The sequence below is a fragment of the Paroedura picta genome, chromosome 2 (genome assembly GCF_049243985.1).
Source record: "Paroedura picta isolate Pp20150507F chromosome 2, Ppicta_v3.0, whole genome shotgun sequence".
In the NCBI taxonomy this organism is placed as follows: Eukaryota; Metazoa; Chordata; class Lepidosauria; order Squamata; family Gekkonidae; genus Paroedura; species Paroedura picta.
In genome coordinates this window covers 82,045,618-82,071,255 of record NC_135370.1, presented here as the reverse complement: position 1 = coordinate 82,071,255, position 25,638 = coordinate 82,045,618, and the positions used below count along the sequence as shown (strand labels likewise).

At 44.5% G+C, this 25,638-nt stretch overlaps 2 protein-coding genes across 5 annotated transcripts in view; one reads left to right on the top strand and one right to left on the bottom strand.

The window, feature by feature from the left end:
- PTDSS2 (phosphatidylserine synthase 2) overlaps nucleotides 1-9,604 on the bottom strand; it is a 32,999-nt gene extending 23,395 nt beyond the window's left edge. Inside the window, exons 1-2 of one of the 2 annotated variants that reach the window (XM_077321258.1) lie at nucleotides 9,252-9,604; nucleotides 1,108-1,209 (exon numbers count right to left, since the gene is read on the bottom strand). In XM_077321258.1, coding sequence (XP_077177373.1) covers nucleotides 1,108-1,209; nucleotides 9,252-9,457 — 308 coding nt within the window. In that variant the 5' untranslated portion in view covers nucleotides 9,458-9,604. The remainder of the gene's footprint in view (nucleotides 1-1,107; nucleotides 1,210-9,251) is intronic. The other variant, XM_077321257.1, reaches the window with a different exon arrangement.
- The window catches only part of ANO9 (anoctamin 9), a 62,370-nt gene continuing 43,859 nt past the window's right edge, over nucleotides 7,128-25,638 (top strand). For 2 of the 3 annotated variants that reach the window (XM_077321253.1, XM_077321256.1), the window contains exons 1-2: nucleotides 7,128-7,231; nucleotides 20,573-20,665. In XM_077321253.1, coding sequence (XP_077177368.1) covers nucleotides 7,136-7,231; nucleotides 20,573-20,665 — 189 coding nt within the window. In that variant the 5' untranslated portion in view covers nucleotides 7,128-7,135. Of the gene's footprint in view, nucleotides 7,232-20,572; nucleotides 20,666-23,144; nucleotides 23,665-25,638 lie in introns of those variants that run through there. The other variant, XM_077321254.1, reaches the window with a different exon arrangement.

Genomic DNA, 25,638 nt, shown 5'->3' with positions numbered 1-25,638 from the left:
CCCAAGGTCACCCAGCTGGCTGCATGTGGGGGAGTGGGGAATCAAACCCAGCTCGCCAGATTAGAAGTCCACACTCCTAACCACTACACCAAGTAGATGTGCATATTTCAAATTTAAAAGTTTATATCATTAAAAATGCCACTAATACATTTTGAAAGTTAAATAAAATATTAATAAACCCACTGTCATAATTAGATCAGTCTTCTGAACCCACTCAGTAAGGATAGTTTCAAATCGTGGTCAAGACCTAGAGAACTTGTAAATTGAACTGGAGATATGCTGACAATTCTTTTTACTCAAGAGAATCTGGACTGCTAACCTTAAATCCTATTAATCCTAATATAAAGGAATGAAAGGACACATTGCAGTCAAAATAATATTTAGTCTGTCCAGCAAGTAAAACTAATCCTTGCTTCTGGCAGTTAAATGACAAAGGTAAAGAGACAGATCAGAAAAGAAGCACTAGACAGAAGCTTTTTAGTGTTGATCCCAACTGACACCTTTACAAATGTGTTGTGGCTGCTGCAGGTCACTGGAGATGCTCTATTTGCAATCATGAGTGCATTTGAAGAATAGCTGGTTTTAATATCCTGTGACTAGTCCAAAGTCACCTAGCTGGCTGCATGTGGAAGAGCAGGAAATCAAACCTGCTCACCAGATTAGAAGCTGTTGCTCTTAACCACTACACCAAGCTGGCGGAAGAACATAAGAGATCAGCGCTTTGAAAAGTTAGATTTATACCAGTTTTTAAATTTTTAAAATTAATCACCAGCAATGTAGTTACATTTTGGTTCAAGAGCCCATCTCTTGGTACTGATTCAGCCTCTCTCAGTGTATAAAGCCTCAGTTTTAAACTGATTTTATGTTTGTAGGAAATTTCATATACATTTTTAGTTAGCAAGTAGCCACATATATAGAAATCTTTGATTGGCCTTGCTTGCCTGGTGATTAAAATCAATCCCCCATTCTCTATGATCTGTAACATTTTACAAATCTGGGAAATTATTGGAAAAGACACTAAAATGACAAGCAAGGTTTACAAATATCAATAGCTAATTTAAAAGATGGCTATTCAAAGTTTTTACTGCACTATGTTAAGAAAGTTACCTTTTAGTATTGTAGGCTGTATCCTGCGGGGTTTCTTCAAGTAAGGTCACATATCCCAGGGTACAGGTAAGGATAAACAGGACTGTTAAGGTGTGTGCTTGCCTGTTAGACAGGAAAATAAATAAAATATTTTAGTACTATTAACAGATGGCTCAGTATTTTTACCAGGTTGAAAATACTTATTATAGCCTAATATGATGGACTGCACTTTTAAAAGCTTAGAAGTGCTGTGTAAATACATAAAGAACCATGGTTAATTTTTCACAGAGCCAGAGGGTCCTGAGTGACAGGCTGCTCCAAGCAATCTGATTGGTTAGCATCCGTTGAACAGAGAAAGACTTCTAAACTGGATGCTGAGGAGGATTCAGTCTTATTTCAGTCCTAGCTGAAAACAGTTCAGTACTGACAGATTTGGAATTCAGCTCTGACTTAGAGCAGTTTATCAAAAAAAGGAGAATTAAGGAAACTTGGCAAAGACAAGTGGGTAGTTAGATGGAAACTCTCATTTGGGTCAAAGAAAGGGAATAAATCTCTACCCAGTCAAACACAGAGCTAGCTCTGAAGAGCACAGAGATCTCAGGTCTGGTGTGGTTAGAAATTGACTGTAGAGACCTTAACAACTCAAAAGGATTAGTGGTGTTTCAAGAGAAAGGGGTCTGGGTACTGTACCAGCCTACTGGAAACCAAAATAGTTAGAGAATACTCAAAGAAAGTATATTGAGGTGTTTGGGGAAAACACTGAAACAAAGGCCTCTCAACAAAGGTTTAAGTCACTGTGAAAAGCTTAAATCATTCATTAGCACTGAAAATAAGAACTAAAGTCTGTGCAAGTACAGGTTTTACCTCAGCAATCTGAACCCTGGATTTCATCTGACCTTTCAACTCTGTTAAATAAAAAATTGTTACTCTCCACAATTACCATTTAATTCATTTTCCAGATGAGATTCATATATAGAGTTGGAAGGAACATTCAGGGTCATCTAACACCCTGCAGAATGCAGGAAATTTACAACTACCTGCCCACCCACAGTGACCCCAATTCTATGCCCAGATAATGCCCCCCCCAACAAAAATCCATGGCCAGTCTTGCCTGGAGGAAATTTGCCTCCCAACCCCAAAGTGGCAATCAGAATTTCCCTGGGCATGCAAGAAAGGGACAAGGGCCAAGAGCCATGCATGGACACAACCCCTTCTGCCCAGCCATTTACAATCAGCCTGAAATCACAGAATCAGCATTTCTGTCAGCAGCCTCTGCTTAAAAACGTCCAAAGGAGAACCTACCACCTCCCAAGGAAGCCTGTTCCACCGAGGAATCACTCTGTCAGGAACTTCTAGACATTTAGCCAAAAATTATCTCCAAACCCCTCACCATTTCTATTGCCCTCCTCTGGATGTGCTCCAGAGCAGTGGTCCCCAACCTTTTTATCACCGAGGACCACTCAACGCTTGACAATTTTACTGAGGCCCGGGGGGGGGGGGGGAGGTAGTTTACTCCTCTACTCTCAACCATTGCCATAACGCTCTCTGATCGCTATGGTAATGTTTAAACATCCCTTCAAAATAAGATACAGACACGCCACAACAATGAACATAAGGAACATTTTATTTTCATGGAAATTTTAACTCATGACAATGACAAATCAATGGGAACCCTGAGCTTGTTTCTCTGCAATGAGATAGTCCCATCTGGAAGTGATGGGAGACAATGGCACCCGAAGTGTGTTGTAAAGCGCCAGGGGGGGGGGGAGAAGGTGTCCTTCGGGGCCCACCTCCAATTAGTCAAAGGACCACATGTGGTCTGTGGCCCACAGGTTGGGGATCGCTACTCCAGAGTACAAAGAAAAAAATCTGGCCAGTTTACTGGAAGGTATATTTCTATATTTATCTGGATTTCAGTAAGGCTTTTTGGATGGATAGGTGGGTAGGGAATTAGCTTGATAACTACATGCAAATAGTGGTTGTCAATGGTATTTCATCAGATTCAAGGGAGGTGAGCAGTAAGGTGCCACAGGACAAGGTACTAGGTCTGGCACTTTTCAACATTTTTATTAATGATGATCTGGATCTTGATGGATCAGGGAGTGGAGGCATTCCTCATTAAATCTGTGGATGACACTAAACTGGGAGGAGTACGAAACACTCCAGAAGATAGAAACAGATTTTAACAAGATCTGAACACACTGGAAAAGTGGACAAATGAAAACAAAATGCAATTTAATAAGGAGAAGTGTAGAGTTCTACATCTGGGTCACAGAAATGAGAAGCATGCATACTGGATGGGAGATACACTTCTGGGTAGCAGTGTATGTGAACGTGATCTAGGGGTACTTGAGGACTGCAAGCTTGGGAATGTTCAGCCTGGAGAAAAGGAGGTTGAGAGGGGAAATGATAGCCCTCCTTAAGTATTTGAAAGGTTGTCACTTGGAGGAGGGCAGGATGCTGTTTCTGTTGGCTGCAGAGGAGAGGACATGCAGTAATGGGTTTAAACTTCAAGTACAACGATATAGGCTAGATATCAGGAAAAAAAATTTCACAGTCAGAGTAGTTCAGCAGTGGAATAGGCTGCCTAAGGAGGTGGTGAGCTCCCCCTCACTGGCAGTCTTCAAGCAAAGGTTGGATACACACTTTTCTTGGATGCTTTAGGATGATTAGGGCTGATCCTGTGTTGAGCAGGGGGTTGGACTAGATGGCCTGTATGGCCCCTTCCAGCTCTATGATTCTATGATTCTAAGCTAAACATGAGCAGACAGTGTGATGTGGTGGTAAAGAAGGCAAATGCTGGCTTGGGCTATATCAATAGGAGCATCACATCAAAATCACAAGATGTCATAGTCCCACTATACTGCATTGGTCAGACTATTCCTGGAGACCTACACGCAGTTCTGGAGGCCTCACTTTAAAAAGAATGTGGACAAAATTGAGAGGGTTCAGAGGAGAGTGGGGAATGATCCAGGGCCTAAGGACATTTTTCCCTATAAGGAAAAGCTGAGGAACTTGGGAATGTTCCGCCTGGAGAAGAGGAGGTTGAAAAGGGAAATTATGGCTTTCTTTAAGAATTTGAAATGTTGTCATTGGAGGAGGGCAGGGAAAGGTTCCTGTTGGCAGCTGAAGATAGGACCCAGAGTAATGGGTTTAAACCCAGGCCCTGTCAGAGCTTACCCGGTTCTGCAGGGCCTGCAAAACAGAGCTCTTACACCAGGCATTTAGTTGAGGCCAGGCTACCAATAACATCCAAGAACCCCCCCCCCATAACACGCTTCCCTATAACATCTTGATCTGCCTATCAAAAATGGGCGAGTAATGGGGGAGATGCCTTGAAGTAAGGGATATATGGATGCACTGGAGAGCCAATATGGCAATAAAATATCCAAAATGGACTTATATGGAATCTTCTATCTTCAGTAATTCTTTATTCTTTATAATTTCAGACAAGTCCCGACACATTTCGCCTTATAGCTTTTTCAAGGGACAATGGTTTTTATATTTAAGGACCAACTTCAACTTTATAAAGAAATCTGTTGAGTATAAGGTCATACTAACAATAGCTAAACATAGCTTGTGGCGCTCCAGACGTCTGGAGAATAAAGATTACTGAAGATAGAAGACTCCATACAAGTCCATTTTGGATATTTTATTGCCATATTGGTTCCCCAGTGCATCTATATTACTCTATTTGTTTCTTCACTGGGACCCACCCCTCCCAGTTCATTATTGTTGCTTCGAAGTAAGGGATGTCGATGTTGTTCTATAAATCGGTATAAATAAATAAAATTTACACCATCTAACATGACTGATTTATATGACAACAGCCCTGGCATCTAAACATATAGATGGAATATATTTATATATACTAGGTGGAAATTTTTCCAAGAAAAATATCATCAGAAAATCTCTGTCCTGGAAAACATTGCAGAAAACATTCTACCTCACAGCACCAATGAGAATGTAATGAGCTATAGCTGCATTTTCTTTACAAGTTGGGGACTTAAGTGATTTTCTAAACTAGACCTTCCTAATGAAAGGTTAATTTTAGCTGTTTAGTACCTCCTTCCCAGGACCTGGAAATATTTTCCAACATTGCCAGTGACCAAGTTCAGAAACAACAACAAAGTAACTTAGATGAGACACTTTCAATGCTAAGAGCATTTCTGCACATGGTTAAAAATTGTGTTATGCCAGCTGAGTGGCGTAACGTTACATATAATTGCACCTCCCGGCCCCTCCTCACCTTTCCTGTTGTCTTGCTCTTCTGTCGCCATTTTGCACTTCTCCCCCTCCACAAATGCTACTGGAGATGGTGAAAAAGAGCAGCGCGATTTATACGCGACTCTCGTCTTCCTGCCAATCAAGCCAGGCAGCCAATCCCTTTTCTCCAATCTTTGAAGGGCCCCTGCGATGCCACTAATCTTTTTTTTAAAGATCAGTAGTTCTCCATTGAAATGCCTATGCTTCTAATCACAGATGCATAGTGCGTCTTTATTGCCACTGCTTATGGAATTACATTGCTTGCTTCTTTTAAAAATAAATTTCATTCCTGAAGGGGGGAAGCTTGGAGAGGCATGCTTTGTGCTACAGTTTTGTTTTGTTTTTGCCTTTGCCTGCACGACTGAACGCTTATTTGTTGCTCCCGGCATTTCAGTTGAAAAAAAAAAACAACTCCCTTCTGCTGCCACTGCCTCCCCCCTCGTGCACAACACCCCCTCACACACACTACCCTGTTTCCCCTCCCTGAATGAACGCACACACACGCATACACACTCTGCAGAGTTCCCTTGCTGTGGGCGGCAGACATTTTAAAAATGTCGTTCCCGTCCCCGGAAGAGGGGGCAGGAGCAAGGCTGGGACAAGGCAGGCGCCTTTCATGCATTTGAGCCTCCATACCTGTCTTTAGCTGGTGGGCTGCTCTCCATTAGGTAGCACTAAATATGTTGGTGAAGCCACTTTTTGGGATTCACCAACTAGCGCTTTGAAATGGAGGATGTAGCCGGCCGGTTACTGCCCAGATGCTAGATGTTGGTAGCGTCATGTGGAGGAGCCGGAATATAACAATTTTATAAGGTGTTACTCTATACTTAAAGGGTGTGGAAATGCTCTAAGTATATCAAACACTATGGTAGTAGAGAAAAAGTGGCCTCTCACTTGGAAGAAACTATGAGGAAAGTATTATTGAGAGCTGTTAAAGCAGGTTTGTCCACATCATCTTAAGTGCTGCAGGGAAATATTTAACCAATGCTCTCTTTGGGACTGATATAAACTTGGTTTGTTTAAATTTAAATTCCTTGCAGTTCAAAAATGCTAAAATAACACTTTCTAGCATTTTTATTCTGAGCAGAGTCCACATGACAGATATGAATTAACGTTAGTAGGAAAGACTTATACATAAAAAGGTGGAGGACTGAAAAACAAAGTTTTGAACACACAAAGCTATGTCCCATTCTCATAAGTGGCCATTATATGATGCTGTCAAAGCAGTCCGGAGCTGGAAAGGGCCGTCCTGGGCACTTCAGTAGCTGAATTCAAGAATCAAACCAGCAGGCATTCATCTTCAAGTATTTAAAAGGGTGTCATATACAGCAGTGGTCCCCAACCTTTATTAGGCTGGGGACCGGCAGGGCATCGGGCCGCGCCCACGGGGACCGCGCCCGCGTGGGCCACGCCCACGCATCGGGCTGCGCCCGCGGGCCGCGCCCGCGCATCGAACCGCACCCGCGGGCCAAGCCCGCGGGTCGGGCCGCGCCCGCGGATCAGGCCACACCCACGGGCCGCGCGGGCGCGGCCTGCACGGGCGCGGCGCGGCCCTGATTCCCTCTCCCCGCCCTCCCCGCAGTAAGAAGCTTCCCGGGCCGCAACCTTGCGGCCTGGGAAGTTTTTTACTGCGAAGGGGGGGGCGGGGAGAGGGAGCCGCGGCCCGGCGCCATGGCCTTTGCGGCCCGGCGCCGGGCCACGGCCCGCAGGTTGGGGACCACTGATATAGAGGATAAAGCAGTTGTTCTCTCTTGACCCGGAGGGACGGACCAGAACCAATGGGATGAAATTAATTAAAAACAAATTCCATCTAAAAATCTGGAAGCAGTTCCTGATAGTTAGAGCGGTTTCTCAGTGGAATAGGCTTCCTCGGGAGGTGGTAAGTTCTCCATCTTTGGAAATTTTTAAACAGAGGCTAGATAGCCATCTGACCGAGAGGCTGATTCTGTGAAGGCTCAAGGAGGGGGCAGGTTACAGTAGATGAGTGATAGGGATGTGAGTGTCCTGCATAGTGCAGGGGGTTTGACTAGATGACCCAGGAGGTCCCTTCCAACTCTATGATTCTACCTGAGGCGAGGAGGTGTACTGCCAGTTTAGCTGCCGAAGGGAGAGCTGAGCCAGGAAGGCCGGTGACTTCTGAGGGTGGGAGGTGGCCTGAATTCATCTTCACCAAGGCAATGGCATTGGCCAGCACTGGCTTGCCAACACCCAGGATGGAGGCAAGGAAGAAATAATGGTTTGGAGGGAGGGAACAAGGAACAGGCCAGAAAGGGATGGGCAAATGCCCACCTATAACTCCAAGCAGACCAGAACAGGCACCAGAACCTGACAAAGCTGAACTGTCCATGGACCCTGAGATAAGGAGGGGCAGGGTAGGCACGTTTCATAGGGTGACCTCCAGAAACAAGCAAGAGAGAAAAGGTGTGGAGAAGCGAGTGAAAGGAGAGTGAATGCACTCCAAGCTTCTTCACTCCCCTATTCTGAGGCTTGGAGGAGCTTCCCCTAGGTGTAGGACAACACATGGGGGGGGGGGCAGAGTCAGAGAGGGAGGAGCCTCACAAAAGTGGTTTGCACATAACCACAGTAATCCAAATTAGAAAATACAGAAAGAGAAGTAACAGATTCATTCAAGGCACACTTACCATATTGCATTCAGCAGATTGTGCTATACAGACAAACAACATCAGCATCCATCTCTACTTTGTAAATGTTAGATTTATTTTTAGATTGGAAAAGAGAAAGATGGCCTTGCCTTCCAACTGTGCTTAAGACCAAAGTATCAGTTGTAAAAATGGATGGTTCACAGTACTGTAACTCACCTGAGTAGTCATATTAAGCCTGTAATAGCAAAACACCCATAAATGATGCAGTGCTAGTAGAAGCCAACATAAACAAATTAACCTAAGGTTTCAATTAATCATTTTTTTCTGAAGGTAAACTGAACTCTGGAGTAATACCCCATCACTATTTTGCCTGTGCCTAATCAACTACAAATAGGCCCCACATATGTCCCATGATGATACCAAGATACAAATAATTAATGAAGAAGATGGGCACAAGCTGAACCAAAGCCAGAACAGGAGGTAAAAACTTGGACGTTAAGCTCTTGCAGGAATGCAACCCCTACCTCCAGGGTAAGACAGTATTCCCTATCCCAGTGCTCTGAAATGTCTTCCAATCGCCTCAGGTTGGCAACTACTCCTGATTGGGGGCTCCTGCGAGGCAGGGGAGCATTATTTTTAGAGTCCTTCCCTTTTTAGTTCCCTTCCTCGAGTGTTGCCCTAATTCGAAATTTCCCTCCACCATCACATTTAAGCCTGGGAGCGGAGTAGGCAGCAGTAACCGGTCTCTTTCCCACTCGGGTTTAAAGCAGCCAAACCGGGAAGGACATGTGTACACGCCCGCTTCCCCAAGGCTGCGTCCCTAAAGTTCTCCTGCTCCCATGCAATGAAAACTTGGTGCCAGGGAATGCGGGGTGACAGACCCTGGCCACAACCGCACGGCCACGGTAACAGCAATTTGGGAAGCAGGCTGGTTTCGGGCGGTCGCCAAGGACTTCGTCCCCTCCCTGCCCAGGAGGACATCAGCAAGGGAAGATCCTCCTGGTCCAGACTGGATTGTGCCTGCTGGACGCCGCCGGCCCTAGGACTTTGCTGCCTGCTCCAAACCGTCGGCGTTCTCGGACGTCCCTTCTGAGCGTGTCTCCCCGCAACACCCTGCCCCGCAGGGTCCACAAACCACCACCCGGCGACAAGAACTGCGCGTTTCTCTTGCACGCAGCGCCCAGCGACGGCTGGACTAAGACCCGAGTAAAAATATCGCCATTAAGCCGCCCTGCTGATGCAGAAGGCAAAGACGGGGCCGGGGGTGGGGACCGAGGCCGGCGGCGGGTCTCTCACCAGAAGAAAGTGTTGGTGCCGTCGTCGTACACCTCAGACTCGGTGCTGCGACGGGCCCCAGGAGCTCCTGACGGGCTGGCGGCCAGCGAGTCCCCACGGAGTCCCGGCGCCCCCACGATAACGGGAAGGGCGCCGCCGTTGGGCTGCTCCTCCAGCGCCGCCTTGCCGGCCCCCGCCCCGTGACTCCGCCGCTCATTGCGCCTCATGGCGAGAAGCGGGAGACGAGGCGCTCAGGCGACTCCGGCCGCGCGCCGCTCGGGCCCCTCCGCCAGCCCCATCGGCGGCGGCAACAGCGCCAGGAAAGCCACTCGCCCGCCCGCCCCGCGACCCCACGTAGGACGAGGGAGGAGGGCGGAGCCACGCGCAGCAGACCTCATTCGCTACGGAGGCGGCGCGCCGGCGCACTAGAGGGCGGCCAAGGGGCGGGGCAAACGGAGGCGCCTTGGCTCGTGGGACCAGAGCGCGCGCTTCGTGCCCTCTCAAGTCCCCCCGACGGCCCCGCGTTGCGTCGACTGGGCAGGCGGGCGTGCGCTGGCATCGCGCCCTAAAGCAGGGGTAGTCAAACCTGTGGTCCTCCAGATGTCCATGGTCTAAAATTCCCATGAGCCCCTGCCAGCATTTGCTGACAGGGGCTCATGGGAATTGTAGTCCATGGACATCTGGAGGACCACAGGTTGACTACCCCTGCCCTAAAGAACTGAATCCTAAGCCTACTCAGGGAGGAAGCCGGAAGTCGCTTTTCGGTAAACTCGTAGTTTAGCAACGGGCTATGAGTTCTACTGAGGAAGCTCTTTACTGTTTGGGGGGGGGGAGGGGTTGACGGTTATTCGCTTTCAAAGGTGCGCAAATGCTTGCAACACGAAAATGTAGGTAGGGGTCACTAAAGGCACAGGAAGATAACTCTCCACCAGGGGAGAAACATTGCAGACCTGGCGGTGAACGCGTGTTGGATTTCCAAGCTTCGAGAAACCCCAGAAGTGATGCAATTGTGCAGAATATGGGTGGGAAGCACAGCTGGGTACACGTACACCCACCCCTCCAGGCCCATCATTGGCTATTTTGAGAGGAAGAGGTGGGTCAACATGACCATATATGGTCACATCACAAACAAATGTTTAACAATTTTTTTAAAATTAAAAATTAATTAACTCCCACCCATTCAGGAACCCTTCCAGGGCCATCAAGAAACCCCAACGTTTCACAAAATCCTGTTTAAGAATGCCTGGTTTGAGCCTTGCATTTATGAGGAATACCTGAATACAATAAATACAATAATTTGCTCTCTTTTTTTCAGCATAGAACATTAATATATGGTAATGCAGCCTGCAGAGAATCTCATGAGGAAGCTTGAGGATATTCATAATTACAAATATTGAACACCCATATGGGGAGGGTGGCATCAGAGGGGGGAAAGCATAGCTTCCACCCTGATATCCCATAACCCCTTTCACCTGAGAGCTGGCCCATACCTCTTAGATCTGGCATCACTGGCTTTAAAATCCCCCAAGCACCATGTATTCACTAGCTCTGTGCACTTGTCATTCCCTCCATAGCAGCAGCAATTAGACAGTCGGACAACGCATGAATGTCTGCTAATAATTAATTTGACTTAAATTCCTTTTTCTATTGACAAAGAAGAAGAGTTGGCTCTTATATGCCGCTTTTCTCTACCCGAAGGAGTCTCAAAGCGGCTTACATTTGCCTTCCCTTTCCTATGTGGTTGAAGAGGATATGCTAGACATCACAGTATTTATCATGAATTTTTGAATATTTAATGTGCATTGTATATTTTGTTATATCTTGTAATCTTTGCAACAGCTTTATAAGGTAGGTTATAATTATTTTCCTTATATTTTTGAGGGTGCTAAGGCTGAGAGAGAAAGCCTAGTTTATAGCAGAGGTGAGATGTGAATCAGCTACCTCCTGATTTGTAGTTCACTCCCTAAGCAATTATGCTTTACCAATGCCATCAGCAATGTTATCTTTTAGATAGTTTAAGATTTAGAAAGGCTTACATCTCTAACCGATGCCAGATGCTTGGGACTTTTCACACCGCTTGGGAATAAGAGGCACTTGCATATCAGTCAGATCTCGATTACGGTCACTTGCATATGTAATACAACAACTTACCTGATTACTGACAGCCTAATGGTACTCCTTGATTTGAAATTTGTTCGCTTTTCTCAGCTGCCAAAACTGAACCAAGGTTGATGGATGTGGCTACTGATTTTGACAGCTGATCATTATTTCTAAGAATACCTTGGCATTTTAAAGAATAAGAAATGAGCAAAAAACATCAGTTGCATTGTAGTCTCACTTCCCATTCATTAATCTTTGTGCTACTGAAGGGGAAATCTTCTATTATGTTGCAGTGTTTGTAGTATATCTAAAGTCAGTTCAAATCAAATTGGCTACTAGACCTTCCATATAGTAGAAATTTTTGGTGCTCAGAAGCTCATCCATATCTTTTAGCACAGCGAGAGGGACATCCATCAGGTACCTGAAAGCAGCAGTACGATGACTGTTCCCAACAAGTTGGTTTTTAGACTCTTTTGGCACCAGTGGCACCGTTCCGGGCTGCCGCTGGTTCTTTGCAACAGGGCAGTTTGCCCCACCTCTTCCTGGGTCCAGACGGGAAGATTTTCCCCGCCGGATCTGGTCTGCCCTGGATTATTGCCTCCACATGAGGCAGCCAATGTGAAGATGTTCCACTGCACTTCATACCAGTGGGGAGGGGGGGAATTTTCAAGAAGTTGGGATTGCATTACAATGCAATCCTACCTTTGTGAAAATAAAATGCCCCAGTTTACTCCACACCACCACAAAACACTCTGGAGGTGACTGGGGCATTTTTTGTCCCTTCTGGGATGCCATAAGCAGAGGAGGAGTTGAGTCTGGAAGGCCTGACTCTTCCCCTTCCACGCGGGCCTGTCCTAAGAAAGGCCCCATTGGTGTCTACGGCAAGGAAGGGAATGTGAAGAGAATCCACATCCCCTTGCTGCAGGGCAATGGAGGGCCTAGGGCCAGGCCAGCACTGACATCATATGGAAGTGGGGATTAGACCTACTACCAAATGAGTAGTAGATTAGACCTACTACCAAATGAGCACATCATGAGAAATGCGGGATTAGAGGAGTCACAAATTGGGATCAAGATTGCAGGGAGAAATATCAACAACCTCAGATATGCAGATGATACCACTCTAATGGCAGAAAGTGAAGAGGAACTAAAGAGCCTGTTGATGCGGGTGAAGGAGGAGAGTGCAAAAGCTGGCTTGAAACTCAACATCAAGAAAACAAAGATCATGGCATCCGGCCCTCTCAAATTCTGGCAAATAGAAGGGGAAGAAATGGAGATAGTGACAGATTTTATTTTCCTGGGCTCCAAGATCACTGCAGATGGGGACTGCAGCAAAGAAATTAAAAGACGCTTGCTCCTGGGGAGGAAAGCTATGGCAAATCTAGACAGCATCCTAAAAAGCAGAGACATCACCCTGCCAACAAAAGTGCGTTTAGTCAAGGCTATGGTCTTCCCAGTTGCAATGTATGGCTGCAAAAGTTGGACCATAAGGAAGGCCAAGCGTCAAAGAATTGAGGCTTTTGAACTCTGGTGCTGGAGAAGACTCTTGCGAGTCCCTTGGACTGCAAGGCGAACAAACCGGTCAGTCCTAGAGGAGATCAGCCCTGACTGCTCTTTAGAAGGCCAGATCCTGAAGATGAAACTCAAATATTTTGGCCACCTCATGAGAAGGAAGGACTCCCTGGAGAAGAGCCTAATGCTGGGAGCGATCGAGGGCAAAAGAAGAAGGGGACGACAGAGAATGAGGTGGCTGGATGGAGTCACTGAAGCAGTAGGTGCAAACTTAAATGGACTCCGGGGAATGGTAGAGGACAGGAAGGCCTGGAGGATCATTGTCCATGGGGTCGCGATGGGTCGGACACGACTTCGCACATAACAACATAACAACAACAACCAAATGAGTGCCAGCCCCGGCCTTTCATCATCGTGTGGGAAAGGTGTTGGAGATGGATGCTTGATGTGTTTGAATGGCTACAAAAGTGACTGTATCCATACTAATAGTTGTATGAGTTCACCAAACTGGCCTAAGGGCACAGCAAGGCTCCTACAAAGATATGAAATGTCAAAACATGCACTCCTGAAAACAAAGTTAACTCCCTGAAATATAAAAGGGGTTTTATGGGTCGAGGCAGCAGAAACATTAGAAGCGAGAGAGAGGTCCCAAGCCAAACATTATCTTTGTTGTTGTTAGGTGCGAAGTCGTGTCCGACCCATTGCGACCTCATGGACAATGATCCTCCAGGCCTTCCTGTCCTCTACCATTCCCCAAAGTCCATTTAAGTTTGCACCTACTGCTTCAGTGACTCCATCCAGCCACCTCATTCTCTGTCATCCCCTTCTTCTTGCCCTCAATCGCTCCAAGCATTAGGCTCTTCTCCAGGGAGTCCTTCCTCCTCATGAGGTGGCCAAAGTATTTGAGTTTCATCTTCAGGATCTGGCCTTCTAAGGAGCAGTCCGGGCTGATCTCCTCCAGGACTGACTAGTCCAAGGGACTCGCAAGAGTCTTCTCCAGCATCAGAATTCAAAAGCCTCAATTCTTTGACGCTCGGCCTTCCTTACGGTCCAACTTTCGCAGCCATACATTGAAACTGGGAAGACCATAGCCTTGACTAAACGCACTTTTATTGGCAGGGTGATGTCTCTGCTTTTTAGGATGCTGTCTAGATTTGCCATAGCTTTCCTCCCCAGGAGCAAGCGTCTTTTAATTTGTTTGCTGCAGTCACCATCTGCAGTGATCTTGGAGCCCAGGAAAATAAAATCTGTCACTATCTCCATTTCTTCCCCATCTATTTGCCAGGAATTGAGAGGGCCGGATGCCATTATCTTCATTTTCTTGATGTTGAGTTTCAAGCCAACTTCTGCACTCTCCTCCTTCACTCCTTCACTCACATCAATATGCTGCAGAGCACATAGTCAGTCTGATTTCTGTGTTGACTGTCTGGTGATGTCCATGTGTAGAGTCGTCTCTTGGGTTGTTGGAAAAGAGTGTTTGCTATGACCATTGTATTCTCTTGACAAAATTCTACCAGCCTGTGCCCTGCTTCATTTTGTACTCCAAGGCCAAACTTGCCTGTTATCCCGATTATCTTTTGGCTTCCTACTTTAGCATTCCAATCCCCCATGATGATAAGCACATCATTTTTTGGCATTGCTTCTAGAAGGTGTTGTAGGGCTTCATAAAACTGGTCAGCTTCATTCTCTTGAGAAACATTATCTACCATACGTTAATAGGGTAAAAATAGGTCTGCAAATATGTCTAGGAACCAGCTTTGTAGAGAAACACATAAAGGGTTTAACTTCTTAAAGTTATGTTTATTTCACATTCTTTTGAGCAGTTGACTTTTCCAGTCCTCACTGACTTGTTAGTGCTGAACCTGACAAGTAAACAAGTGCCAGTTCAAACTTCTTTATCAGCTATGTGCATTCAGGTCATATACACAGAATGCAGCCAAGCTAGTTTTTTATTGTATTTTGTAGACATTTTGTAGAAATCTCGATATAATATGAACATGAGCTACTGATATTTAAAAAATTCACTGTAAAGTTCTTACCACATGAACTTTCCTACAGCTATATAATTGCTTGAAGTACTGTGAGCCTATTCTAATTATTTTTTGGTTCAAGTTTTTTACTTGTCTGTATTGATAATATACCTTGTTTTAGATAGTTTATTGTCTGCATTTTCTCTACTTCTGTAATTATACATTGCATCATTCAGACCCATTATGCACGGGGGTTTTAGCGCACATTCGGGGTGGAATGGCGGCGACTAAAATCACCGATAACGCATGGTGCCGGCTGCAACCAGCCGCAGATTCGGTGCATGCAGCCGAAAAAGCCGCATTATCGAAATGCGGAAGAAAGCGCAGCTTCCGGGTGACCGGGGTGCAACCAGAAGCGGCGCCCGGATCGCTGCGTGCATAATCGGTTACTCTGGGTTTTGCCGCCGTTGCGCCCCGCCCCGTGCATAACCGGTGTGCGTCACGTCTTCCCCCTCCGTGTTTTCCATGTGACCCGAAATCGCCGTTTCGGCGGCCGTGCATAATGGGCCTCACAGATTATCTAATGCTATCTGACAGCATTATTTTATATCCTGCAAACCACCTTGAGTTTCTATGAGAAAAGTAGAATGCAAATAAATTAAGCATGTAGGAAATAACAAAAATAGCTTCATTATACAATTGGACAACCATGGCTCCTTGACTTCTTGATATGTGCTTTTAAAAGCCTGATAGTTACTGCATACTCTACCAGTCTCCAGGTGAAACAATATAACATTGATACCTAACAGAATCGTCTTTCCTATGCTCTTTAAAACTCATCTCTCCCTCAGCAATGTTATCCCTGGAATGCTGAAATCAAAGACACTACCCCCACCCATACACACACCAACTTTTAGTGTTTTCTTGGAACTGGTCTTTAAATGCACTGCAATCCAAAATATAAGTTCACTTTTATGGGTAGTCAATTACAGGACTGAAGTAGTCCTCCTACAAAATATACTCTGCAGAATAAACTTCTGCCAAATGAGGTTCCTCATAATAATCTGTTTGGGAGACTTTCCAGTATGAAGAGCACATTCATCTTGCTGCTTTCACATTAGGCTTTTAAAATTTCCCAGCAGTTTAGAACATGAGTGCTGTTATCACAAGAGAGAAAGCCAACTATAGAGGAGTAAACAGAATATTGGGAGCCTGCCTGACACAAGCTGCAGAGTTCTTTATATTGCACAAGACCACATTAATGGGTCTGTATCCATGTTTGTATATGATATAAGCAGAGAATAAATTAGTAAACAGTGTCACAAAGGCATCCACAAAGATGCAGCATGCACAAGAAAGCTTACACCTTGAATAAAACTTTGTTGGTCTTAAAGATGCCACTGGACTAAACTTTTATGCTAATTGAGTCTCTCTTTTTCAGCATTTCTCCTGGTTTGAAATGGCTGAATAGACATGCAATGAAGCCATTCTCTTTGGTTAAAACGAAAAGTCTGTGAGTTGGATCCAGCCAACTAAAGAAAATGCTAAGGAAAATAGCAATTGTGCATGTATTGTAAAACAAATTTCAGTGGGATAATCACTGGATAAAATAGTATAGATTAATAGCTGCAGTGTTACCAAAAGTACAGCAGATGGTGCTGAAACACAATTAAGTTCCAAGCCATTTTAACTGTAACATTATGGACCAATCTATTTCACAAAATTCGTTCACTTTCTGGGCATGACAGTACAGCAGTGAGCCATTTATGCATACCAAACAGCAATTTATAGTGAAAGGCACTGACTGCTCATGCGTATTTATTTACCTGAAGAGGAGTCTTGCAGCAATTTAAAGACTAGCAAACATTGAATCATCAGACAAATGAGTAACTCCCATTTACTTTTCCTGCAACAAATTTACAGAGCAATCCTAAACATAGCTATTCCTTTCTAAGCCTAGTTACTTCACTGGACTTAGAAGGATGTAACTCTGCAACCCTTGTAGGATGACATGCCTTCATACTTTAATCTACCATCGCGCTATGTGATCTATCAGCTATGGTCAACCTCTGCAGTATAAATACACTTGTTCCATTTTCTGGATAGTGACTCATGTACTCATGAAAGAGTCTACCATTTTTAAAAAGTGTAATTTAAAATGTTATCATTATATTATTCTTTTGTATCTTAAAACTGTATGGAATCTTCTTGTTACCTGTCCTGAACTGCTAAGGAAGGGCAACAAAAGTCAAAAATTGAATTAAAATCCATTTGGTTTTACAAATCTACTCATACACCAAAAAGCATGGTAAGAAATTGTAAATTAAGGTTCTTGTGTTATTAGCAATTTGGGTTCCACAGACCCACTATGTCCCCTTGGTCTTTTAGTTTTATGCCTTGTTTTCTACAAGCAGAGTGGGCACTAAAAGCTGGGGTCAGTGTTATATCAGTGTTTAATATAAACTTGGAAACTGTACTTTTAATTCTGACAATCTCTTGCAAAGTTTGCAAACAACACAATCTTCTCTCCATTCAGCCTATAGTGAAACTATTATCTAGGTACTTTCTGAAGATTAGATTTCCATGCTTAATTCTTCTCAAATTGTAAATGCTTAATTAATTAATTTCAAACAGGGCCAGCTCATTACATATTCATTCCTATACATGTTTATTCATTTTCCTTTATTGTACTGACTTATATGTTGCTTCGTAACAATATAAATACCTGTCGGCCTGCAGTCTTACAATCATCTACTTTTGAAATTTATCAGTCTTGTCCCCTATATGTACATCCTATTATTGTCGTCAATGTCCTCACTTTATAAGAAAGTGGTGTTTGTGTGGATGCACAGACAGGTATCCACTGCCCCCATGGTATCTTGATAGGGATGCCAGCCTCCATGTGGGACCTGGAGAGTTTCCAGAATTACAGCTCATCTCCATACTACAGTGATGAGTTCCCCTGGAGAAAATGGATGCGTTGGACGGCAGACCTCTCTGGCATTGTACCCCACTGAGATCCCTACCCTACCTAGGCTTTACTTCCAAATCTCCTGGAATTCTCCAACTTGGAGCTGGCAATTCCTCCTTCTCACCCCCCATTGGCAGTAATGGAGGGACCTGGTATCTCTGTATCTTTATTTCAGCATAGATGCATGGAGCAAAAGCATAGATCTGTGAGCAAACAATACTAAAAAGGGACTTAAGAAATCATTTATGTGGTATAGAAATTGATGGGGATCTTAATAATTTCCATGTTTTGGAGGCATAGGACATAAGAAAAGCCATGTTGGGTCAGGCCAGCATCCAGGCCAATAAACTGTGTCACAAAGTGGCCAAAATTCAGATGCCATCAGAAGGTACACCAGTGGGGTCAGAACACCAGAAGCCAGCTCACTGTCCCTCCCCCAAGCCCCATGAATATAGAACATCATTGTCCCAGACATAATATCTTGTGGCTAACATTCACTGTTCTGTTCCATATGTTTATCTAATCCCCTCTTGAAATTTTCTATGCTTGTAGCTCCCACCATTACTTACAGCAGTGAATTCCATGCATAATCATTAATGAATAGGTTAAAAAGCACTGGACCTAATGCCAAGCCCTGTGGTATCCCACTATTTATTTTATTATTATTATTATTATTAATTTTTAGACCGCCCTTCTCCAAATAGGTCTCAGGGCGGTTTACAACATAAACAGTTAAAACACAATAAAATCCCCATAAAAACCCCAATTAACATCAACAACAAGTCACATATAACATATAAGCGGCGGTGGTCACAATTCTGATCGTAGTTACTCGACTTCCCCCCAAGTTCAGCCTGGTGGGCAGAATAATATTCAGAAGAGGGTAGCACCAATGCAATAGATCTAACAATGATCTCGATGTTAGAGATCGCAATATTGGAGGGGATCCTCTGATGGATTAGTGGGAGAGCTGCCCTGGCCTTCACCATATGCCTGATGGAAGAGCTCCGTCTTGCAGGCCCTGCGGAAAGCTGGTAGATCCCGCAGGGCCCTTAGCTCTTCTGGGAGCTCATTCCACCAGGTTGGGGCCAGGACTGAAAAGGCCCTGGCCCGGGTCGAGGCCAGGCAAACATCCTGTGGGCCCGGGACAACCACTGTGAAAACTGTCCATTCTTTCTTTCCTGTTAATTAACCAGTTTTTAATCTGCAAGAAGACTTGTCCTTCATCCCAAGACAGCTGAATTTACTTAGGAGCCTTTGATGAGGAACTTTATCAAAAACTTTCTGAAAGTCTAGCTAAACAACATCTACTAGGTCACCTTTGTCCATATGTTTGTTCACCTACTCAAAGGTTCTTTACTGTATTACCCCTGGAATTAAATACAAATAAATGGTGACCATATAAAATAAGCTTGTTGCTCTAGCTTAGTCCTTGAATGTATTAAACTCTTTCAAAGATCCCGTATTCAGCTAGGTTGTGCCCATGTGGACAATGCTGTATAGAATCAATTACACACATTTTCTTCCATTGTCCATTTTATTCTTCGATCCGAGCCAAATTTCTTAACTCACTGCTGTGTAAAAGAGAATTGCATTCGGATGAACGAAAGACTCAGTTTCTTTTGACATCCCAGAACCCCGATATAATTGAACCAGTAGCAAAGTTTTTACATCTTGCCATAAGAAATCATGAATGTATTATGTCTAAAGCATGATCTCTGCCTTTGTTCTCACTAGCAGTGGATCCTTTTGCACTTTCCCTTCTTATATTGTACTTTTAAAGGCTTGTTGTTGTTGTATTAAACTCCTTTATTATGTTGTATGCTAATTTGCTGCTAAACGTCTACCTATAAGTAAGGGTAAAGGTATCTCCTGTGCAAGCATTGGGTCACCCTTGGGGTGACGCCCTCTAGCGATTTCATGGCAGACTCAATACGGGGTGGTTTGCTAGTGCCTTCCCCAGTCATTACCGTTTACCCCCCAGCAGCAAGCTGGGTACTCATTTTACCAACCTCGGAAGGACGGAAGGCTGAGTCAACCTTGAGCCAGCTGCTGGGATTGAATTCCCAGCCTCATAGGCAGAGCTTTCAGACTGCATGTCTGCTGCCTTACCACTTTGCGCCACAAGAGGCTCTTATACCTATAAGTATGGCCTGGTAATTTCTATTTAAATATATCTGACGAAGTGTCCAAACTCACACAAGCTAATACTTAGAATAAAGCTTTGTTGGTCTTAAAGGTGCCACTAGACTCAAATTATATTCTGCTGCTTCAGACCAACCCACTCACCTGATGCTAAAAGGTTAGTGAGAAAAGATCTTCTCTTACAGAATCTATGCTGATTCTTCCTCAGTAACTTTTGTTCATCAACATGCCTATTAATTCTATCATTAATAATGGATCCTTCCAATTTACCTGGTATCAACATTAGACTGACTGGTCTGAATTAATTTCTAACAGCCTTTCACAGCCTTTTTAATCTTAGAATTTTAATTTTTTAAGGAAAATAGACATTAAATAACACTCCAACAGCATTATTAACCTTCAATATCAACTTCTATAAAAAATTCTAAGTGCAATGGTCTAACTATGTACATATCCTGCAAACAGGGAAAGCTGAGAAAAAACACAGGACTTTTCAATGTGGTGCTCTGTACTTGGACCATTTAAAATTATTTTAAATTAATCTTTGTTTTGGACTCATTTTGATTTTTTTTTGCTGCTTTATTTACATTCTTAGCTTTCTTTTCTAGTTATATCAGCAGTGTTCACTCTCTTTGTTCTTACAGTTGTCAGCCTCCAGGTGGTGCCTAAAGATCTGCTGGAATTACAAGTCATCACCAGACTGCCATGTAGCCCAGTACTATATGTCATGGATTCAGGTAAAAGGTGAACTAAAGTCCTAGGAGCTATTGTACTTTACTACTCCTGTTTTCTAGTTTATTTTTGCCCCTTCCTTCTCAACATCTAGCCCTCAGCACCCATGCAAAACACTGTAGTCTGTTCCCAGGAAGTGGAAAGTGTCCTTCACGATGCTATCTCCTATGCTGCATGTCATAGCTCTAGCAAGTAGTTCTGGCCACCTTTTTGGCCAGTAGGTGTAAAAATATAGTGGGTTTTTTTGGTGCTAGCTGTCCTTTGAAGATAAAAAGTCTTTCTGTCATGGGAATAGCTAATAGTGGGGAAATGACTGGAGGCGGAGGGAGAGGGTGTCTATATGTACCCTAAGACTGGTCAAGCCAGTTCTTACAATAGACTTGTATCATGATGCTTCCAGATGTACCCTCTTGGACATAAGTAGGATTTGTTCATCTCTTGTTATTGGAATATGCCCCCCATTGATGATCCCAAAGTATTTTCAGACTTTGACTTTAACAAGATATATGCTAGCCCATCTGAATGTCTTCCCTTCAGCAATTATAACAGGTAGGGATTTTGGTATATTGTTCTATGATACATTATGTGCCTCTGGATTAGAGAAAATTGATACTATTGATCATATTCCTTTTGAAGGCCTTTGGTTTTTAGATGTTAGAAATGAGGATATTTTCTTTGATCAGAAAGAACTTTGTTCTGTGGATGGCAATGTTTCACAGTTGCTAAGTGACAAACAACAATAAATGAATTTGCAAGTTGCAAAACATTTGATAGTAATGATAGCTTGTTGGACCTCTAAACTCCATTAGTATTTTAGTCGTGTTTCCTGTTCAAGACATTAGTTGAGTGAACAGTAACTCAAGTGAGTAAGCTGGGAAAGCTATTCCTGTCAACTCTCTGAGGAAGTGTGCATGCACATGAAAGCTAATACGTTGAATAAATCTTTGTTGGTCTTAAAGATGCATTGGACTCAGATTTTGTTGTACTACTTCAGATCAACAGGCTCTCCACTTGAATTTAACTTTCTGCCCATTCACCGCCTACTTCCCAAGATACTGTTTCTATTATATTACCTATTTCAGGAAATTTTCAGTCAAGTAAAAATTCAAAGCTACATATAGATCAAAGGGTTGGGAAAACCAGGCCTATGAAATTTCTTCCTAGATACTTTCTACGCTTGGTGTGTTGAACTATACATAGAGGGTTTTTTTGTAATTATATTCCTTATAAAAGCAAGATGATTTGTACCGTCTCTACACAATTTGATATGGGGATTTCTTGGATAAAGAACAGAAACATTTTGTATTGGAAAGACATAAAATGAAATGTGTTCTTAGTTTGCTGTCCAGTCAACCAGAAGCACATTTTAATTAATCAGATGTTGCATTCCAACTTACATACACTCTTCTAGCTCAGGTGGCTATTCACCACCACCAACAGACCACTTGAGCAGCACGGACTAGTCCAGGGGTAGCCAAACTGACTCTCCAGATGTCCCATGGCAGGGGCTCAGGGGAATTGTAGTCCACGGACATCTGGAGAGCCACAGTTTGGCCACCCCTGGACTAGGCCCTGCAACACACCCAGTGCTAGCTCTGTCTCCATATCTACACAGGAAACGTTAAGCCAGATCTAATACAAGACTACCACCAACAATGCGCTTCTGCTATTTACATGGAAGATCTAGGTATTATGTATAAAATAACCTATTTTCCAAAATATCTCTTCCTACTCTTTGAAAGCTATCTAAAGTTACAGACATCACTACTTATAAGACTACTTATAAGTCTCAAATGAATTCCACAAGTTACTTATGTGCTGTGTAAGGAGCTATCGTCTAAGGTAGTAGCCTTTATCATACATTGTGGTAATGAATTCCACAAATTATGTTCCTTTTGAAATATTATAATATAAATTATACCATCAATGTAGAATGCCTTTCACAGAGTTACAGCAACTAAATCAAGTTCCCTGCCCTCAGGAGCTTACCATTTAAATGTAGACAGTAGAGCTGGGGGATATATATTTGTATTCATTTCCCACATTCTGTTTAGAGTGGTATTAATCTCTGTAATAGCACCCCTTTAGGTATTTAAAAAATCTAAGCTACAGGACAGGTGTACCTTCCTTCAAAATAGTTTTTACATGCCAAAAAGTTCATTTATAGTACAAAGTGAGCTGTGCCATCCATGGTGGTTGTTTTTTTTTTTTAAATAGCCTTTTAGCCACACTGTTACAGAAACAGCTGGCTGTATGAAAACCAGCCATGGAAGCCTCCCTTCCCTGGACGCTTTTGAAACTTCCCCAGACAATCACTTTGGGGAGAGGGTGTGTGCGAAAGAGAATAAGAGGTTCTGCACATTCTCCCCTCAAGTGGCCAGAACTCATTCCCATGTCACTTGCTTGGCCCCCTCCCTCTCCCCCCTCCCCTTCATCCTTAGCCCCAGTTTTAAAACGCACCTTTTCCGAAGCAGCTTCCTCGAGGCATCTGTTCAGTCACTGTCCAGAAGAGGACAGAGTATACGGGCCGGGGCACTTCACGTGTGGCAATGGAGGTGAGAGTCGGTGGTGCTATTGTCCGCAGGTGCCAGGGCTTCAGCACTCCCAAGAACGGCTCGTCTTGGACTTCTAGCCATCTCCCCCTCCCTTGGCTCGGCCAGTCGCTGGAAACACGAGCGCCCAACTGTCCCTAGCCAGATTCATTGTCCCACGCTGGCAAGACGGAGGTAGCAAGAGCGACAGGCGGCTGCAGAGAACGCGGAGCCACAACCGCCACGCGCGGAAGGCCTCTCCTCGCGCTGGACGACGCGGCGCCTAAGGGAGGCATGCGGAGGTGCTGGCGGCAGCCGAGGGGACGCTCTCGGATCGTTCCTCTAGGGGGCGAGGGTTGCAGCTGGAGTAGTTCCGTCTCTAGCTTAGGGCGGATCTTTCCCTAGGCTTGGCGCGCGAGAAGGAAGGCGAGGAAGCGAGGCATCGGCGGCACTGGTCTCTCGCCGCCATGCAGGTAAGGCAAACGCGCCAAACTTTCTAGACGTTGCTCACGGATTGGAGGTCCCTTTCACACACCAGTGTTTTGCGTCCTAACCTGGGGGTCGCTCGTGATCTTCCCCCGAACTATGCCCTTTCTCAGTACTCAGCGCGCCAAGTGATTGGACCGGAGGAACCGGTACAGCGACCTGGCGAAGTTTTCTCTACAACCTGAGAGTAGCCAGGGCGATCATGCACTTTGAAGAGGGGAAAGGATAAGATCTGACAAACCGCGAATGCCAGCAATGAACTTGAAGGCTGGTATTAGATTTCCAAATCTCCATAGGCTTCCGATAAGTGGTACATAGGCGATTTCTGGTGTCAATGAGGTGCAGACTCTGGGTTGCTAGAATGGAAAACACCACTGCGGAATGCAAGTAGTGGACTCCAGTTCTGAATGCTTTTTCAATCATCCAAATACAACCGTAGCACAGCCTGCAGAAATTACTCGCGTGCGCCCCCCCCCCCCCCCATGTATGCTATCATTGTTGGTCTTCTGTTTGCAGGGAGTTTTAACATAAGGGACATGCCAAAAATGTGAGAATTACATTTCTGTCCATATTCTAATGATATACAGACTACATCATTCTATCACATCAGCATTCTATCTTACCTCTGGTTCAGTCCCCTGTAAGTGTGAACCACTTAGGTATTAGTTACCCTGATCCTTATCATATAACATGGATGAGTTTTTGCCTTTAGAAAATAAACACATTTAAAAATAATATTTTTAAATGTATTAAATTGGTTGCAATGCTACATAGGCTTTTGTATTTTCCCCCTGTAAAATGCAATGAAAACTGCTTATATGAAAAAATGGGAAGGCAGGAGAGAGATGCTGCTGTGTAGCAAGGAAATGTTATCAGCCTCTGGACAAGTGGAGAGGATGAGACTGCATGGTTTTGTCTGGCAGATCAGTGATAGTTATAGGAACCAGCACAAAAGAATATCAAAGTCCAGGCTAATCTATGGGCTGGCAGGGTTGAGGCTTCAAGCATGCCTGAGGTGGATTGGTAGGCTAACGGACCTTGCATTTGCTGATGAAATTCCATGGGTGATGAGCTTTGCAAGCTCCTGTGGTGATGGGTAGGCCTGCAGATGTCCCATCAGTTAAGCAGTCTCTTGCCCAAGTTTTTGACCATTCGTTAGCATAGCCTAGGGGGAACTTTGACCTCACCTTCTGCAAAGTGAAGCTTTGCTAGATCCTAAAATGGATTCTTCACAGACAGTATTATCCACGGAAAGTAGGGTTGCCAGATACCTGGAGATTTTGGAGGTGGAGCCTAAGGGCAGGGTATGGGGAGGGAGGGACTTCAGTGGGATGTAATGTCATGGAGTCCACCTTTCAAACTGGCCGTTTTCTCCAAGTGAACTGAGATTTGTCACCTGTACCTTTTCCACAGGGGATTAGGCCTGGGCCAACACTTTTCTGGTTGTGGGGCTAATCCCTGCTTCCAGATGATGTCGGTGCACTTGGTTGCCCTGCAACAAGGGAACATGGATTCTTCCCGCATACCCTTCTGTACCATGGGTGCCATCGGGCCTACGTTAGGCCAGGCCCATCTGGCAGGGAAGAGGCCATCCAGGACCAGCTTTTCCCCCCTCCCTGGGTTGGTTTAGGAATGTGGAAAAACATCTCCTCCCATGATAAACGCCTGGCAGCAGTGCAGCACAGTGCTGCTGGTGCAAAAATGGTCCTGGAGATCAGTTGTAATCCCAGATCCTCAACTACCACATAAAGGTTGGCAACCATAACTGAAGGTTCCCTCTTATCTGTAGAAGCAAACAAAACCAGACTTATGTCTTCTATGAACATGCTAAGTTGCTCCAAAGGCAAGCAGAAATGTCTGAACTTGACAGCCTGAGAAGTTTTGTGATGCTGAACAGCAGCCTAGAGGGCATTGCTGCCACTGTCAAATCCTGAGGTGGCATGAGCCCTGCTGCCCTCCCC